At 34.4% G+C, this 19300-nt stretch overlaps 3 protein-coding genes across 3 annotated transcripts in view; 2 read left to right on the top strand and 1 right to left on the bottom strand.

The window, feature by feature from the left end:
• Positions 1–16463, bottom strand: part of LOC120625985 — a 69736-nt gene extending 53273 nt beyond the window's left edge. The window contains exons 1-5 of the mRNA XM_039893267.1: positions 16380–16463; positions 15456–15622; positions 14500–14536; positions 3987–4156; positions 2260–2365 (exon numbers count right to left, since the gene is read on the bottom strand). Of these exons, the coding sequence (XP_039749201.1) occupies positions 2260–2365; positions 3987–4156; positions 14500–14536; positions 15456–15622; positions 16380–16463 (564 nt within the window). The remainder of the gene's footprint in view (positions 1–2259; positions 2366–3986; positions 4157–14499; positions 14537–15455; positions 15623–16379) is intronic.
• On the top strand, positions 3838–5268 carry LOC120625571 (cuticle protein 7-like). The gene is made up of 4 exons (XM_039892626.1): positions 3838–3887; positions 3980–4126; positions 4559–4725; positions 5208–5268. Exons 1-4 carry the CDS (start codon positions 3876–3878, stop codon positions 5266–5268), a joined length of 387 nt encoding a protein of 128 aa, XP_039748560.1. The 5' UTR covers positions 3838–3875.
• On the top strand, positions 9954–11389 carry LOC120625572 (cuticle protein 7-like). Its single transcript, XM_039892627.1, has 4 exons — positions 9954–10002; positions 10517–10663; positions 10922–11088; positions 11329–11389. Exons 1-4 carry the CDS (start codon positions 9991–9993, stop codon positions 11387–11389), a joined length of 387 nt encoding a protein of 128 aa, XP_039748561.1. The 5' UTR covers positions 9954–9990.
• Positions 16464–19300: the final 2837 nt, after the last annotated feature.

Here is a 19300-nt window from a genome sequence, read left to right as displayed (position 1 = left end):
GAAGTTTCGATTCCTGTGGATAAAAGTAACAAATATATGTACCTAACAAGTATCATCACAATCAGTTCATACATAACTACGTATTTATTTGAATAGGAATTAAAGCACGATACGAAAATATCCACCTTCTGTTTTTACCGAAGACAAATACACGAACATAAAAGCTGCTATTGTAACTCGACTATAAGTTTTTTTTTTTTATAGAAATAATTGACTGACAAAGCACACGGCCCACCTGATGGTATGTTTAAAACCGTCGCCTATAAACAGAGCAATGCTTCATAGGGCATGCAAGGAACACGTCTTGTAACATGCAGACCCGTATCCATCAATTTGAGTATTGTTATATCGTACTAGCTGTTGCGCTCGACTTCACTTTCGGGGCGCCGAGTTCGAATCCTATCCTTATTTTTCTAAGTTATGTGCGTTTTAAGTAATTAAGACATTTATTGCTTCACCGGTAAGGAAATCATCGTGAGGAAACCTGTACGGCTGAGAGTTCCACATAATGTTCGCAAAGGTGTGTGAAGTGCACCAACTCGAACTGGGCCAGTGTGGTGGACTATGGCCCTAACCCCTTCTTATTGTGGGAGGAGATCCGTGCCCTTACTTGATCGCTAATGGGTTGAATGACGATGATGATAAAGTATAGATTGGCTTACATAACCGTGACAAACTACTATTAATAAATTAAAAATCTAATGTAGTCACGTCTTCGATTTTAAATAATCAAACTACTAGTTAACTACTTGTTCTATTAGAAGTAAGGTATGATACTCACATAACTAAGTGTGAAACGTTTGTTTACGAACTCATTTCTTACTTAATTTTGATCTCGATATTGATCAATGATCAGTTAAATAACCTGTTGTTTTAATCTGTTGCGATATCCTTTCAAATTGAACCGAGATAATCATATGCATATAGATAGCGGTATAAAAGACAGAACCATAAGTAAGTTATTATCAATTACAAATTATAAGTCAAAGTGTAAACAACTGCGAATTAATTAAAATGTACTTCAAGGTATTATAAATTTGAAATTATTGATACAAATTAAGTTACTAATTAGTTTACCCTTGTCTTCGTTAGTATTTGTTTATCTGCTTTTTTAGTTAAAAGATCCATGATTTCGATACCAGACGGTAAAGTTTTATGAAAGTCAGAACTCGTAGAAAAAATTACCCATTTTCTCGTCCTATCTCATAGATAAGAAAATTTTAGACATATATTGCTTGTGTTTCGCGATGTTGGCTATACTCGGCTAAAAAAAAGGCCAACGACAGACTTAGCCTTAGCTATTCTTTATAATTGTCACATTGTAGTAATTATCACCTATGCAACGTTGGTAGCCTGAAAGAAATTACTATCAGGGATAAGGCCGCCCCCTTTATAATTTTATGATTTGTGAAAATTTATTTAGTGTGTTGTTAAGAGATTTTTTTATTGAATTTATCGACACAAGCTATTTTAACGTTTACGTAATCCTTTATTAGTATAAAGGATTTTTTCAGGATTTCAAGGATTGTTAACAGGTTCAAATGAAACATAATTTATTATCCAAGTCTTATATTGTTTATTTTACATAAAACTTGTATTAATTTTAAAGGTTATTGCTATTGCGGCTTTCATCGCCGTTGCATCAGCACAACTGAATGGCTATGGCGGTCACGGTCATGGCCAAGCGGTCTCTTCACAGAGCATAGTACAGCACCAGAGCCATGCGCCCGCGCAGATTCTCACCCATCAACCTACACACTACTCTGCGCATGCGCCACAAGACTATTATGTGAGTTAATTCAATTATATTAGTGAAGCATTATTGTCATTAAATTAGTTCTTAATTCATATGTAAGCTACACCCCAAACATCATGACTATATTATATTATGCTTATGTAATCAGTTGTTTCGACTTTTGATAGGTATAATTTAATGTAATAGCTTTTGATATAGCATAATGTACTTCTTAAGTTCAACTAGTTGACTTTAATTGAGATCTCCACACAAAACTTTTTTTAAATTCTGATATTCTAGATTCTAATTTAGGTTCGTAACTTTTATTTAAGAGGGCTTTTTTACAGTCCTGAGAATGCTTGAATGAGGAATATATTTGACAGAAGTCGCATTCATTCTTTCCTGATCTACGGCTTATTATGAATCTGAAAGAAATTAATGGGTTAATACCATTTTTATTGTATTTTTGTTGCTTTTAGGCGCCGGCCCACTACGCATTCGACTACAGCGTGCAAGACTCGCACACTGGTGACATCAAGTCCCAGCACGAGGCACGTGAGGGAGACCATGTAACCGGATTCTACAGCCTGCACGAACCCGACGGTACCGTCCGCCGTGTGGAATACACCGCTGATGCGCACAGCGGGTAAGACATTATATTGCCCTTTCAAAATGTTTTTTTTTTATGAAACACAGTTTGACTTATACTACCTATAGGTATTATATAAAATAAATCTATTAATCCCAGCACTAAGTCGACTATTATGTAGAGCAGATTCAAGATCATTACATTAATTTTTTTTATTTTTTTTCAGATTTAACGCTGTTGTACATCGTGAAGGTCCTGCCCACCATGCTGCCCCCGCCTATCATCATTAAACTTACATACCTATCGTTGTACAATATCGTTATCATGACTCCTTAATATTAAACTGTTAAATGTTCGTTGTAATAAATTAATAAGAAAATTTAATTTTTTTTTATACTTTACTAGTTATTCCTCTGGCCCTTAAGTAATCAACCTCATTAAATACAACTTCATTAAGCTAACACTGCACTCTAGCTATACACGTTGTATAGCGTACTAATCTATATAACGTGTGACAGAATTGCGAAATAATAATATTGAAGGATGCATATTTCAGTAGGAATTTCTCTTAAAATTATTATATCGAAAAAAACATATATATTTATATAAAAGACCGACACGCGCATAGTGCCTACGCTATGCGACGCGTACCTAATGACGTGACAGGAGTCACCTGATTTTAACTTGTGGCAAACTGTGTTAAGATAAAGTTGGCGATTTAGAATAAAATAAGTAACAAAAGTACATAGGTTGAGAGAACATAGGTAATAAGTAAATACAGACTGCATACAAATGGATAATTTTTGAAGATATGTTTTTTTATACACATATTGTGTGTAATGAACTCATCTATGTGCCTATTTGAATAAAGAAATATTTAACTTATTAGACTTTATACCTTTAGGAGTAGGTTTTTGTTCAGAAAAGGACAAGGCTTTTGTTTAGAAAAGTGCACTACATTAAATAAAAAACTAAGAAGAATGACTAAGGTAAACTAAATCTGAGTTAAAAACTTAATTTTCCAACATAAAATTGATCTATAATACTTACAGATACACAGATTAAAGTAAGAACAGAGAATACAAAAAAAACATACCTTTTATCTTGTGTCTTTTTGCAACAAATTTAAAAGTAAAATATTTTTTTAGATTAAATTTATTTTTATCCAATTTTATTTGTTTACAAAATTATATTTCTTCGATATTCTAAAATTATTATCGGTACCGTATCGAATTTCAATCAAAATTATTATTAACATTATTGTTACCATCAAATAACGAAACGGCAATAAACTATGTTTAACTTTACGTGTAATATATGGCTTTACATGTCATAGTCATTAAATTGTTAGACGCGGTTGAAGTGCTCAACAATTATTATTGTGTAAACTGTTTTAAAAATTGTAACTGTTTCTAATAATTTGATGTGAAATCGGTATTATAACGATTTCCATTTGTGATATAAAACTCGCGAACTTTGTCATACAGGTATCAGTCTACTGACAACTATAAACAGTCCAACTAGTAGTATCAACAAAATCAAAAACTAAACATGTACTCTGAGGTAAAAACTTTTAAAAGTTTTTTTGATCAATTAATTTAATTTTAAATAGACTTGGTACTCGGTTTCCGATCATTATTCTTTGTCGTTCGCAGGTTTTACTCATGGCTGTCATTGCCGCTTTTATAGCGCAATTCGAAAATGCCAGTAGCTATGGGGTAGCATACTCTTCCGCTCATTTCTCCAAACACGATGGTCACCCGGAAACTGTACACGGCCACGGCCACCATGTTGACTACCACGTAAGTTGGAAGCCCATTTAACCGTACAATCTATAATTATTATTTCTTCAGTTTTCATACTCGTTTTCATAAAACGATTTTATGATAAAACCGTTAAAGTGGATTGGAGAATTAATATAATCGAACCTCTAAGTTTCTCATAAAAATAATAATAGGAAAGTGCCCTAGATTGTTTCATAACTTCTTTTCGAACTGCCCTTAATAGTTGTAGATGCTCAAACATCTTAGTTAAAAGTACAATCTATACTTATTTGTTGAAAAACAATTAACTTTTTTGTATTCATAATGTTGCAGTAAAACTTATAACTAAATTAATAACTGTAAAAATAACTCCTTCGTGGCATGGTACCACTGCCAAGAAAGAATATTGGCTGCATTTCCGCTCTGACCGTACGATAGGTTATTAAGTTTTTACATATTACCTGTTTCCAGACTCACCCTCACTATACATTCGACTACAAAGTAGAGGATCACCACACTGGCGATATGAAGTCACAGCATGAATCACGCGACGGCGACGTTGTGAAGGGCGTCTACTCGCTGCACCAGCCCGACGGCTCCGAGAGGACTGTCCACTACCACGGCGACCATCACACTGGGTAAGGACACGTTCAGAATCCTCACCTTAACATATTAATTTAGGATTGTAAGTTGACTTGTATACTGTATACTGTATATATTATTCTCTGACCACTGAACTACGGGTATGCAAACAAAATGCTGAGTGGAAAATTAAACCAAATATATCGCACGGGAAACTTACATTTTTCCGGAAGAATATTAGCATAGTCCAGAGTATAATCTATATCTGTTCTAAATTTCATCCAGATTCGTCCAGCCTTCTGGCGTGGTTGCACAGCCAGATAGAAAGAATATAAATTTATATACTCAACTATTCCTGGAAGAGTTGCTGGGGAGATGTAGATTTTGCGCCATGTTACCAAGAGAAAGATGCCCTAATGAGCTAATGACGTTTTTCTGGAGATCAATGCTGTGTCATAGTAATGCTATTAAAGTAGGAGGGATTCTTGAGCAGATCCTATCCTGAACAAAATTAATTTAATGTTCTTATTTTTTCCAGATTCCACGCGGACGTGAAATATGACACCCACCACATCGTTCCTCATCACCATCATTATTAATTTGAAGAACGCTGAAGTCTAACTGTCAATTAATGTAAATAAATACTTTCATAAATAAATGGCTACTGTTTAATATAATTTTTCTTTGCATTAAGAAGAAAACCACTATAAAAATCTTATACACCTCACCAATAAAAATATCACTATTTATGCACTGTAGGGCGGGCGGGATATAAGGCCCTCTAAATGAAATTGAGATTAAAGTTTAAAGGTAACTGGATTCATAACTAGCATTTATCACACAACTTAGTTTAAAGTTAACTGGATGAATGACTAGCATTTATCCAGCTACCTTTCCAATCTAAGTTGCTAAGCCAACGTCATTACGAGTAGGTCACATCAACCATCCTAATGAACGACGTTTTCATAAATGTGGATACTAAACCACCTGTTCCAATTAACCTATACAATGATTTTGGTGTATATATTCATTTTTAAAAAGTTCATTGTTAGAAGAAGGCGTCTTACAGGTCTGAAAAATCCTTTAAGCGTTGCGTGCGCATTTACGCGTTTTAACTTGAAAAACAAGCTACTTTTTTTCACCTAGCTAAGGAAAATATACTTTACTTATTGGTTTCTCTGTAACACTGACGGCATTTATAAAGACAGAAGCCTGATCCGAGTTCTCGAAAGAGCTCTAAATATACGATGGTTATAGTAAAGTTTAACATAGACATGATAAATGTCAAAGTCAAAGTCAAAGTCAAAAATATCTTTATTCAAGTAGGCCCACAGGTGGCACTTTTGATGCGTACATAAGAACCACACGGTAGTGAGATGATGGCGATAACCACATTCGTAAACTTAAAACTAAAGCTACGAGGGTTCCAAACGCGTCCTGGTCTAAGAAGAAGCCCACAACAAACTTAGCCGGGTGTTTTTTTTTTTTGTTATCACCATCTCACAATGTCATTTTAAATTATTAGAAGAGCAACCTGGTTAGAGCAATAATTTACACCCAAGCTTTTTTATCGTTTACGTTGTCCTTTATACTATAATAGGACTTTTCTATAAGCTTACGTTTAATACAAACTTTGAACTTTTTAAGAGACATCTCGACAATGAAATAAAATAACTTGTATGTGAAAACTAGCAGTCAAATATAAAGCTTCAATTTATTCTAGGTTACTAACTTTTTAAAAAAGCGGAGCGGTAATATTCCAGTGTTGTGTTATTACCGCTCCGCTTTTTTAATTATGTGCGCTCCAAGTTATGTGCGCTTTAAGCAATATCATTTGCTTCAACGGTGAAGGAAAAGATCAATAATGTGCTCAAAAATGTGTGGAATCCACCAATCCAGGCCTGGGCCAGCGTGATGGACTTAACCCCTTCTCATTGCGGGAGGAGACCCGTGCCCTGTAGTGGGCCGGTAATGGGTTGTTATAATGATGATGATGGTTTTTAAATAGCAAACATTGTGGTGTCAGAAGAAACAAAATGTTTTGAATCTATATATAAGATGTTCTTATAAATAAATTTCAGGATTATATACAGGACTTGACGCCCATTTAGATATCAATTCTTTACTAATTAAACCAACAATATTCTTCATATTGAACTTGGCTCTCATTTTCACGTTAATATTTTTGTTGGGATTACTCGTACCAGAATACACTTATTCCAAAAGGATATTCTTACGGAATTTTGCGGCAATGTGGTTATACGGAGCAAGAATGAGGTTATGTGATTGTTCCTTTGGAATATTTTAAATAAACATATATTCTTTTATGTCACTTTTAGCTTTTTAGTCTTATTAACTAATGTTTAGCTGTAATGTAAACTGCTGTTACTAGCTGACCCGCGCAACTTCGTCTGCACCAAATCGGTTATTACAGGTTTTAATATCTTAAAAAAAACCTAGAAACTAATTGGTCCAACTACCAGGTCCAGTTTTAAGTTAAACTATATTATTCGCAGCCGGGTATCACGCGGCATTTGTCTTGCTTTTTGCATTTCTATGACAGGCGCACCTTCTAAGCGATAGGTTCAATTTGAAAAATTTAAAAAGGAATTTGCAGTTTATATACCTGCAAATTCTTCTTCTTCTCATCTTCAAACTTAATATTTATAAAACTATTTATTAGGATAAGGATTAATATCTTGATAGGTATTACCATCGTAACCATGTTACCCGTGTTTTGATTGTCAAATTATAAAAAAAAAAACGTGTGTGTTCTCATGTAACCGCGTTTGAAGTTATACTTCTTTGGCGAAACACTTTATCAATCATTATCATTTTTATCACCGAAGCCGAAGTGCTAGTATTGTGTCCATATGAAATGTAGTGCAGATGATGTGTAAAGGCATTGTGGAAGCAAGCGTTTGAGAGATAAAATACGTACGACTGATAATTTTTATTTATTTATTTAGAATACTTTATTGCACAAACTTAGAAACAATGCAAGAAACACACAAGAAAACAAAAAAAAAAGTAAAATTAAAAAAAAAAAAAAAAAATAATAATATAAAAAGTTAAATAAAGTTGTGTGCAAAGGCGGCCTTATTGCAAAAGCAATCTCTTACAGACAACCCTTGGTGAAAGTAATAATAGAAAACAAGAGGGACAGTGCAAACAATGAAACATACACAGGCAAGAGAAAAAAAAATTAAAAATATATATTATATACTAAATACTATATAACATACACTTATACGAATAATTAAAATAAATATATAATAACATAAACATATATATACAATACATACAATATACATACAATACACAAATGTATGTACCTCATAGTAATACAATCTTTTGTACTAATACTACCTACTCATAAACACAATCTGCTAGGTAATACTTAAACAATCTGCTTTTGAAGATGGGTAGGGATTTGAAATTGCGAATTTCAGAGGGAAGGCTATTCCACAATTTGACGGACTTCAGGTAAATGAATTACTATAGTATCGTGTGTGACTCGCTGGGATATGTAATCGATTGTCAGAACACGATCTTAGATTTTGCTGTTCAATATTAGAGCCAAAAAAGGAAAAACGCTTCTTTAAATAAGATGGCGCATGGGGGTTATATAGAACATAATATAGAAATGAAAGTAATTGTAAATTATTAATAATAAGATAATTTGAACTTTTAAAGAAGTTGAATATGGAAATTACGATTTAAGCATAAATCATTTTTCTCCTTACATAGTGTTGTGAACGGAGTGTTATTTAAAATAATTGTTAAGATAGAGTACTGCATCACACTGTGATGCTATGACGTGATGCAATAACGTGGTAAACCTGATATGATGCTTTAACGTGGTAAACCTTATATGATTCTATAAAGTGGTCAACATCATATAATTCTAATCTGTTGTTTTATGTAAGGCTGGGTTTTAGGCCTGTGGCATACTAGTCCACGCGGTGAGCCTCGCCCTGCCTGGACGTCTGACGTGCAGATACCCAAATGCAGAATGCACGGATGCACATAAATACACGGATCGCAACGCTAGAGGTACACTCTAGCAAAGTGTCCATGCGCAGTTGTAGGTAATCTCACGGACTCGTGCTTTTAGGGACGCAAAACGTGGAACGCACTGCTATAAGGTTCACTAGTGACCATGTGCTGCTAAATATTGCTCTGCATTTTTCTTACAAATTAATACATAGTACCTAATACAAGGGGGGAGGGGGGGGGGGGGGGACTCATAATTGACTTGTTTTTAAACCGTGCTCGGCAGTGGCTTGAATAGAGGGTATGCACAGGGTATGCAGATGATATAAAATGAAGCAAAATCTCAAATACGAGTTGTAAAAAACTTAAGGATAGGCATTGTAAGAGGTATAAAAAGTCTACCCTTGAGTATTTATAACTCGTACTGGTGATTTTCTTCATTTTACATTATCTGCATACCCTGTGCATACCCTCTATGCACGCCACTGGAGCTCGGGTAGGAGTCCACTGTTGCGCAGCGTGTGTTGGGGCTCTCAAATACCATTATTTCAATAAGAGATATTAATTAGTACCATAAAGGCTTCTTCCTGTACTAAGAGGAAGGACTGATACATAGTGAATCCACTATGCCGTTTAACGGAGATAGGAATGCCTGGAGTAGGGAGATAAAGCTGATGCTATGATGTACTGAGTGATGCGGTGAAGGAGACATGATGTTGATAATGGGATCTAGTCTTACTCAATAATAATATTAGCACAGTATTAATAATACCTCATCACATGAACCCACTACAGGGTACGGGCCTCCTCTTAAGATGAGAAGGGTTTAGGCCGTAGTCCAACATGCTGGTCCAGTCCAGATTGGTGGACTTCACACGCCGTTGAGAACAGTATGGAGAACTCTGAGGCATGAAGGTTTGCTCACGATTCTTTCCTTCACTCTATTTGTTTAATAGCACCTATTAGTTGGGAGTTAGTAGGCACATAGCACTTTACAGTCGAGCAGAGCAGCACATGGCGGATTGAGCTAAAGATCCGAGAGCGAATTTTCTTACGACCCGCCTCGCAATGTGCAATCAGTTCAAAAAGTACATAGTTTGACATGTAGCAGCCATTAAATCGTTAGACGCGGTTACTGTACTAAACACACTATTGTGTAAACGGTATTAAAATTCTTAACTGTTACAAATAATTTGGTATGAAATCGATATTAAAATAATTACTTTTTTTCATATAAAAGTCGTACATTTTGTCAAATAACTATCAGTTTGGTAAAAACTAGGAGCAGTTCAACTAGTACAACGCAAAACATCAACAACAAAACCATGTATACTGAGGTAAAATGTTGCTTTAATTGTAGGAGGCTTATTAAAACTTATAATGGATAATTTTTTCATATAAACTTTTTTGACCAAAAAGAACCGACTTTGTTATCCAACTAAAAAACAAGACATATATTTTGTACAGCATTTTTAAGTTAGTGTCAAGTAAAATATAGAAAATTACTATGTATAGATCATATACTTAGCAAGCCTTGTTGTAGCAAGGAAAATACCAGTAATTTTTTTTTTTTTTTTAAAAGCGCTTATATTTCTATCTACGTTTAAAAGTAGATCGAAACTGCAATGTAAGTAGGTAGGTAGCCGCAGCTTAGTGGTTAAAACGCTCAGGCCGCGATTGCCAGAAAGTCGCAGGTTCAAACCAAATTTATAAGATATCGATCTAATAAGAATAAATCGTGAACGCTTAGCCATTTAATTTTTAATTTATTTCGAATTGGAAGAAAATAACAATTTCACAAGATGGAACGCAAAGTTTTTTCGGCAGTAACATTTTTTTTTTTATTCACAGATTCTATTCGTGGCTGTCATTGTCGCTTTTATAGCACAATTCGACAATGCCAGTGGATATGGGGTAGCATACTCCTCCGCTCATTTCTCCAAACACGATGGTCACCCGGAAACTGTTCACGGCCACGGCCACCATGTCGACTACCACGTAAGTTCAAATTACAACGTATCATAATGTACACCAAAACAATATTGTCTATGTAATATCAAAAATTAATCCGCTAAGTAGAGCATTTAACGGATAAGAACTTATACACTTCGTTTTTTTATTACTTTTACAACATTATGTTGAAATAAACTTTACATTATTTTAAAGATTGCGATGATTTGAAATATACTTCTGTTCGAATGTAGCAAGAAGATGAGATGATGTGAGAGAAAGAAGCTTATTATTGTTTTTCCGCAGACCCACCCTCACTATACATTCGACTACAAAGTTGAGGATCACCACACTGGCGATATGAAGTCGCAGCATGAATCACGCGACGGCGACGTTGTGAAGGGCGTCTACTCGCTGCACCAGCCCGACGGCTCCGAGAGGACTGTCCACTACCACGGCGACCATCACACTGGGTAAGGACTTTAGAATACTCAATCTAAACTAATACGAGTCATTATTCTAAACTCTAATGGCTTGTATTTCTACCATTTTGTAGAAGCACCTTGCCTAAACGAAGTAAAGGGAGAGGGGTGCTCCGTTGTGTTTTATATGGTCCTGCAATCAAGGTTAACTCTAGCCTACCGAGAGTTAGCGTAAAAATATTAGTTATTCATACTATTTGTGTCAAAATAAAAAAAGCTTTTATTTTCCAGATTCCACGCTGATGTGAAATATGACACCCACCACATCGTTCCTCATCACCATCATTATTAATGATAAAAACTGTTGCCTTAAACCTATTAACTCTTAGTATGAGATCAGTACGCTCGCAATCGTAGATTCGTTTTCGCGTATACTTAACGCTGGAACTCATCCGCATAGTTTTATTCACAATTCTCCGGCTTGCTAGACTCCAGCAGCTTTTGGTACCGTTTGTAAAATAAAAATCTGTAGAATAGAATTTGTGACTGTAAACCAGTGGCGGTAAGTCAATTAAAGTTACGATATGCAAAAACTACTCCGTTGCGTGCTTGCAAATATTAAACTAAAGATAATGTTATAAAATATTAATAAATAAATAACTCTATAAAAATTTATGTGTATTTTTTTGCAAAATGTGTATATACCTACCTACATTAATATGAAACTATTCATAAAATAGATAAAGATGGCCATAATATCTATACCAAGTTGAAAAAATTGGTGAAATTTAGTATTGTATTAAAGTCAAAGTCAAAAATATCTTTATTCAAGTAGGCCCGGCCCATAGATGGCACCGTCGATGCGGACATTAAATGAGAAACGAGAACACGGAAGTGGGGTGATGGCGATAACCATATTCGTAAACTTAAAACGACGCTACGAGGGTTCTCGTACGAGGGAACGCGTCCTGGTCGAAGAAGAAGCCTGCAACAAACTTAGCCGGGTGTTTTTATTTCACACTATACAACGCGTAACCGAATTACGAAATACTGTTGAAGGGTGCAAAAGGATATTTCATAAAGAATGGATGATTCTTTATGAAGTATCCTAAAAACATGAAATCAAAAGAAGCATATTTATTTAAAAAAAAAAAAAACTAATTCAAAACATTCTAATTGTTTAGTAAGTATCTTATTGAAGTTAAAAGACCGACACGCGCATAGTGACAGACGCGTAGCTAACAAAGTGACAGGAGTCACTTTATTAATTAAAATTAAATATGCTTTTGCACCCTTCAACAGTATTTCGTAATTCGGTTACACGTTGTATAGTGTGAAAAAAAAACACCCGGCTAAGTTTGTTGCGGGCTTCTTTTCCATTGCATGTGATGTTAAGGCTTTATTCTATTTCTTTCAGTAAAAACTGTGGCAGTGGTTTACTCAAAAACTATTAGCGTACCTCTAAAGCAAGTGAAGTATTATTTCGGTTTTCATTTACACGTTATATAAATCCTAAATACAAATAAAACTTAAACTACAAAAACTCGAGAGAATCACTGAAATTTAGTGCAAAATTTTAAACTTTCGTTGCACTCACACTCAGTCAAAAATTCTTTTTTTTTAGTTAGCCCTTGACAGCAATTTCACTTGATGATCAATGATGATGCAGGGCTAAGGGCTAACCTGTTAGGGAGTATGGCAGTTATATTAAACCCATACTCCTAATTAGTTTCTACGGAATATCGTACTGGAACGCTAAATCGCTTAGCGGCATTTCTTTGTCGGTTCGCTAAAAATAACATTATTCATAAAACTTATATGCATAGTTTTTTATTTGTTAGTTGTAGGAAAGTGCAGCTACATTTCTTGGTACCGTTCCACGAATTCTAAAGTGATTAGTTTAGTTTATATTTGTAGTCAATAAGTATTTAAATAAAGAATAATATTAGACAATCTAAAAAATGAAAAAGGTCTACTGTAACGATTCATTTTATTTGTGACGTTTTTCACGTGATTGAATTAATCACTAAATTGAGCCATTTTCACAAGTCTCGTTACCCATTTATTTTAATGGTAAAGATAAATAATGTTAAGATATTATAGTCAGTATGATCGAACACAAGAAAACAACAAGCTTCAAATACTTTAACTGGAACAAATATTTATTTATTTATTTTCTCCAAGTCTTACATCTGTTATCACGGGGTAAGGTTGTCTAATGCGACAGGTGTAGCACCTTTAAATAATTTAACAATAATAACTATAACGCATATGATATAGTCTAAATCGATATCCTTGTGAGTAATATGAAATATACCATGGAACTTGTACCTCATAAGTAATTAATAACTAGAACGCTGGTTTTATCTTTTATTGTTCATATATTAAACACCGATCTGAAGTTATTTTGAAACGTCAAACAACTTTAAGAGTGACGTGAACATCTGAACTATTTTTGTACAAAAAATATGATTGCATGGATGGCTTATTAGAGGAAATAAATATGTCATAATCAATATAGCGATTGTTATGTAGGCATACCCACGGGATAGCCATAGTATGCCTGCTAACCAAGAAGCGGCCGTATCGCATCATTTTCAAGTTACCTCGGCGCAGAGAATTCCAAGAGCTAGCTTTGAATCGACATGCGATACCCTTTTTACCACGCTTCGTATGAGAATGAATTGTAAGAACTAGGCTAGGCATCCACAAATCGCCCGAGCATAGTTAATAAGTTTATAATAATTATAAAATATTAATAATTTTATAATAATTAATAATGTTACTCCTAGGCTAATAAAACTATATTAGGCATAAAATCTTTTCATTCTGCACCCTGCTGCGACCCTAAATATAAGTCGTTCGTAATCAAAAATAAACTATTCAGTAAACAGCTGAATTTAAAAATTGGAGCTGGGTTTTACGACCACACAGCGTCGCTAGCCAACCGCCGATCTTTAATAAAAATGTGACAGTTGACGATTAACGCTTGTAAAGCAAAAAAACAAATTTTAATATAATAATTATTTAAACATTTACGCCAAAGTAAAATGTTGTTTGGTTTGTATATTTTTTACAAATATTGGAGTAGTTACACATTACGATGATTGTAAAAACATGCACAAGATTTCGGAGAAAAATATTACGGAGACCATGCGTTTTGTTGCGATTCTCCATAAAATCTGCACGCCATAGTAGGAGTATGTGTGGGAGTATATAGTGAATTAAATTACTTTTATCAAGTAAAACATGTTTATTTGCAAATTATTTCGAAAAAGTCGTAAAATCATTCAGAAACAGTACAATTAAAAAAATAAAATGAAAAGGAACGAAGAAACAACGGAAGTTCACCATACATAATAATTATATGACACAAGATAACGGTAACAAATCAGCTTTAACATCACAGATCGCTTTTATATCCTAGTATACGTAGTAGATTTAATGATGGTGTTTGGGGACGAGATGATGGGTGCCGATTTTCACGTCAGCGTGGAAACTGAAACAAAGAAAAACATTATTATAATAAATGGTCTAGAACCAGCTCGAGTCTACGATTGTGTTATCTATTCCAACCAAAAAATATTCGTCTTTTGTTACTTTCATAGACACGCTATTGTAGACGAGTAGCTAGTTTTCAAAGTCAGTGCCATAATTTTGACAACAATGTAAAACACAATTAATGGCACGCCTATCAACGATACATTAACCCTATACTAGTCATCATCATTCTTAGACTAGTCGTCTCTAATTGCTCCTAATATAATTTGAAACTATATTTATGATGATGACTGTCACATCGAGGAAAGAGGATACAAACACAAAATTTAAATTTATGAATCGTTTTGACGAACAATGTAATTGTGGAAATTTGTTTAAGTGTTCGCTTTAAACCTTAGTTGTATGCAGGCAATCGACTGAGAAATACCAACAATTCAATTCTCATATCAATAACCTTTACCCTGATTCAGTAGAATTTCCATGAATATGGTTTTAATTGCCAAATCTATAATACGGAATTGTTATGTAATTTTCAGTCTTCTATTTGTCAGTATATTTAACACCCCATAGCACTCATAAAAAGCTCAGAGGATAGCTAGATAGAGCAGTGGAGATATCTCTCCGCTGTCACTCAACGTGTGGAGTAAAGATCTGAGACTTAAAAATTTATAGAAGAAACGGAGTAACACAGTCCAGCTAGTTGCAAACCTTAAGTGGCAATTCGCAAAGCAAATAACTTGGTGGACCGATGAACATTGACGGCTTTGATGGATTTACACAAGCTTAACAAATGACATAATACCTATAAAAGACCTAGATGTTCAGGAGTAGACGTTCTTTGGTTGAGATGAAGATAATTATGCACAGTATAATTCAAACATGCTTTTTAGAAAACATATAATATAATATTGTCTTACCCAGTATGGTGATCGCCGTGATAATGTACGGATCTTTCAGAGCCATCAGGCTGGTGTAGGGCGTAATATCCTTTAACGACGTCACCATCGCGGGTCTCATGCTGAGACTTGATGTCACCAGTATGGTGATCCTCCACTTTGTATTCAAATTCGTACTTAGGGTGTGCCTAGTGAAAATAAATTAAGGAAAAGTTAAATGCATTATTTGCATAATAATAGCCGGAGTGTAAGGTTTCATGTAATCTAACGACACATCCAGGTTGGTTGTTGCTGTTATTTTATTTTGACTATCAAAATTTTAGTGACCAAAGTCTAAAGTTAATAAGTAACACTAGGGGCACAGAAAATAAGCTCCCTAGACCACGTATTGTATTAATAATAATTATATATTCCTAATACATAGATAAATTGCTGGTTTAAAAAAATGGTAATATATAATTTATAAAATTGCATTTATGCCAGTTCTATGTGTTAGGTAAATAACGTTTAGTCTTAGTATTATTACGCGTAATGTAGTTCGGAAATAAATTATACGAGAAACTTTATACGTGTATACAAACAAATATACACACATATGTTTAGCGGAATTTTTATTATTTATAGGAAAACGTTTAAGCCGACAACTTTTGTTATCTCTATATACGAAAATTTCGTTGCCATATGTTACTGTGTGTAAAACCCAAAACTTAGTCTTTCGACTAGAAGTGTTTGTATATTAACCTTAAATCGGTGCCGTGTGGTCACGACAGATCAGAATACATTTTTCAAGAACATCGCTTCCACAGCTGGTGTCGTACGAGGCGACTCAGGAAATATAACAGAGAACGCGTGGTTTTATGGGCTATTGATGATAGCCTCGGATTATAAAGACAATATCACTTACGTAGTAGTCGACATGTTCATGCCCGTGGCCATGTTCATGACCCCCATGGACATGCACGACCTCCGGATGTCCGTCGTGGCGAGAGATGTGCTGCGAAGAGTACGCCGCTTTGTGCCCGTGGTCATTCCCGTATTGGGCAACCGCTAGAGCGATGAGGGTGGCGAAGCACAGTACCTGAATCAATAAAATTGACTGTTACGTAATATAAAAAAGAGTTAGGGCTCAGGGCGACAACGCTGTCGCTGCGTCTTAACGTCGCCATCTTGCCTTTAGGCTGTATGTAAGCAACGTTTTCAAGCCGCTGAAAAACCGCCGCCGCGCTGCTACCGTACCATATTTGTTTCTATTTTCGTACAGTTCATTCTTCATTTGGTGTATGGAATTTCCATGAAATGAAAAAAATTAAATTCACTATTCTACGTATTTCGTTGATTTTCCATTTTTCTACACATGGTATACAAGCAATTACTTCTTCTTCTCGGTTAGATTCAATATTTTTATCATGAAATACCATGTGATCTTGATTGCTAGAAAAACAAGTTAGTAGTTAGTAGTAGTAGCATAAACTTGATTTTCTTGATTGAAAATCAAGTGGCACTGATGCGGTGACGGTGCGGTTTCTGTGCCGTCTTAAAGTCAGAGTCACTCAGCAAGCGATGGACAGAATTATTCTCGTAGTATCCCTACGTGATCGAAACCAAATGAGATGAAGCAGAGCTATCGAATAATATGCAATCTATTTGTAATTGAATCACACACTATTTTCTATTTTTACATTTTTCTGTCCTTGCTCTTTCAAAATATCTGGTCGTTGGATAAGATAATTCGCTTCCATGATAAGTTTATTATAGGGTTTCTTCATCTAGCGGGACTCTAGCACTCTTTTGAGCAATCCATATCTTCAATGTTCTGTACTGCATCCTGTATGATTCCAAACAACACATCCTTTAAAGAAGATCGCGTGATGAATTGCAAACACTCAATCATCAAACTATTCGGTAGTTTGCTGAGCGAATACATTTCGAACGAAACAAATAACTTAATTTGCTATATTAAAAAACTAATTATTTTTTATTACAATAATAAAAGGAAAGTTATGATACCTTGGCGAACATTTTTGGTCTGGTATGTATTGTTCTTGTTGCTGAGTCAAGAAGTCAACTGATATGTGTGAACAAAAACTTGCGTCTTTTATATTGGCCACAAGGGTAAATTAACCGAGGTTCTATTGATTTCACTCAATCTAATTGCTAGTTACAGTTATTAACCAAGCTGTATGTGTGCAAAATTTTTCAATAGTTTCGCAAAAAAATTATATTAAAAAACGTTTAACTATCCACGAAAAGCAATATCTTTTTAATGAGCTATAGTAATATTATTATCTGATCTTGGTTATAATTGAATGTTATGAAATTTCTTCTAAGAATTTTGTAAACAAATTCTTTTAGGTGTTGGTAACAATAATATGTAATGAAGTATTACCGGGTTTAATTTTATGCACTAGTAACTTAGTCCGTTTAACTACGCCTCCTACTACAGATCAGAAATAAGGTATCTATCTTCGAGATTACCTGTAAATTAAGTTTTTAAATTGATTTTAATTTTGAACTTGTTGTTGTTTCTAGAATATCTATTCCATGTAATTTTAGAAATGCCAAAGTGCGTTTTTTTTGTATTGTTACATCGCTTGTCCTTCTTTCACGCAGAGTGGCAACAACGTGACGATAGTTTTCCAGGCAAGTTTGAAATCCCGAAGTTAGTATAAGTTACTTTCAAGTGAGCGAATGGGCATGGTTTTTTGTAACAAAACAGAAATCCTATGCAGATCAAGTCACGGGCAACGACCATTACAGATTTTTTTGCATTTATAAAAAATTTAAATACAAAAGATTCTGGAATCGCAAGTTGGTCGAAATTCATAAATAACTAACAAAAAAAAGATAACTAACAGAAAAACCGATTGATACCTAAACCGAAAAAAAAATTGAACTTACTTAACTATTTATTATCGGTGCCTTTAATGTGACCTTGAAATGTGTGCACAACATTTAAAAAAAATAAAGAAAAAAGTGTTTTTTTAATTTCCAGTATGTGTAATATTTTACTCCTTATTAAGTGTATAAGTACTTCATTCTAATAGTGTATTCTAATCAAGGTTGTCAATATCTTCTTTTAACTGCGACCTGCGGCCTGCTGGAATATGGTGGTAGAGTCAATATAAAAAAATTAGTATTTTCAAGTGTGCTTAAAAAATAAGACTACTTGTCTGAATAAATTTTTCTCTAAACCTTAATGTTTTAATTAAAAAAAACCTTCAGCTTATGTTATGGATAAATTATATATTTTAAACGCATATAGGCATTTAATTATAAAATTACTACTAACTAGCCAAATTTGAGATTTTGGTATCTTCCATCATTTATCATCATCATCATCGTATGAAATCATTACTAGTTCCCTGCCAGGCACAGGTCTCCTAAAACAAAGATTAAGAAGGAGTTAAAGGGATTAAAACCTTATTCTCACGCATGCAGGTTGTTTTCCTTCACTTTCGAAGCAAGCGATATTTTAATTTCTTAAAACGCACATCACTTAGAATAATTATAGGTGCGTGCTGGGGTTCAAACTCCCTGAAATCCCAAGGCCCCCTGCAAGTGAAGCCAAAGTCCCACCCACTGGGCTATCACCGTCCATCATTCAGATTTACAAGTACACCCTCACATTTTTCCAGAAATGAGGCACTCTTCTACTCTAGACTATACAAAGTGGTGGTTTTTATTGTATTATACAATAGTTGCATAATTATTGTATTTTGTAATGCTTTTTGTGAACATAAACGAGACACTACTAGAAAATGGTAGCGTTTATTAATCATATTACGTTTCAAAAAGTAAACAATGTTTAACAGTAAATGGGATTCAACCGGAATAACAAAATCATTAAAAAAGTAATTTACTGGTTT

Source organism: Pararge aegeria, chromosome 8, assembly GCF_905163445.1.
Source record: "Pararge aegeria chromosome 8, ilParAegt1.1, whole genome shotgun sequence".
NCBI lineage: Eukaryota > Metazoa > Arthropoda > Insecta > Lepidoptera > Nymphalidae > Pararge > Pararge aegeria.
The sequence above is the reverse complement of the archived record's forward strand: the minus strand, read 5'-3'. Positions and strand labels throughout refer to the sequence as shown.

Coding starts and splice junctions, on each gene's coding strand:
- LOC120625572 (XM_039892627.1), top strand. Junction 10,664..10,921: donor GCCACCATGTCGACTACCAC/GTAAGTTCAAAT, acceptor GTTTTTCCGCAG/ACCCACCCTCACTATACATT. Junction 11,089..11,328: donor CACGGCGACCATCACACTGG/GTAAGGACTTTA, acceptor TTTATTTTCCAG/ATTCCACGCTGATGTGAAAT.
- LOC120625571 (XM_039892626.1), top strand. Junction 4,127..4,558: donor GCCACCATGTTGACTACCAC/GTAAGTTGGAAG, acceptor ACCTGTTTCCAG/ACTCACCCTCACTATACATT. Junction 4,726..5,207: donor CACGGCGACCATCACACTGG/GTAAGGACACGT, acceptor TATTTTTTCCAG/ATTCCACGCGGACGTGAAAT.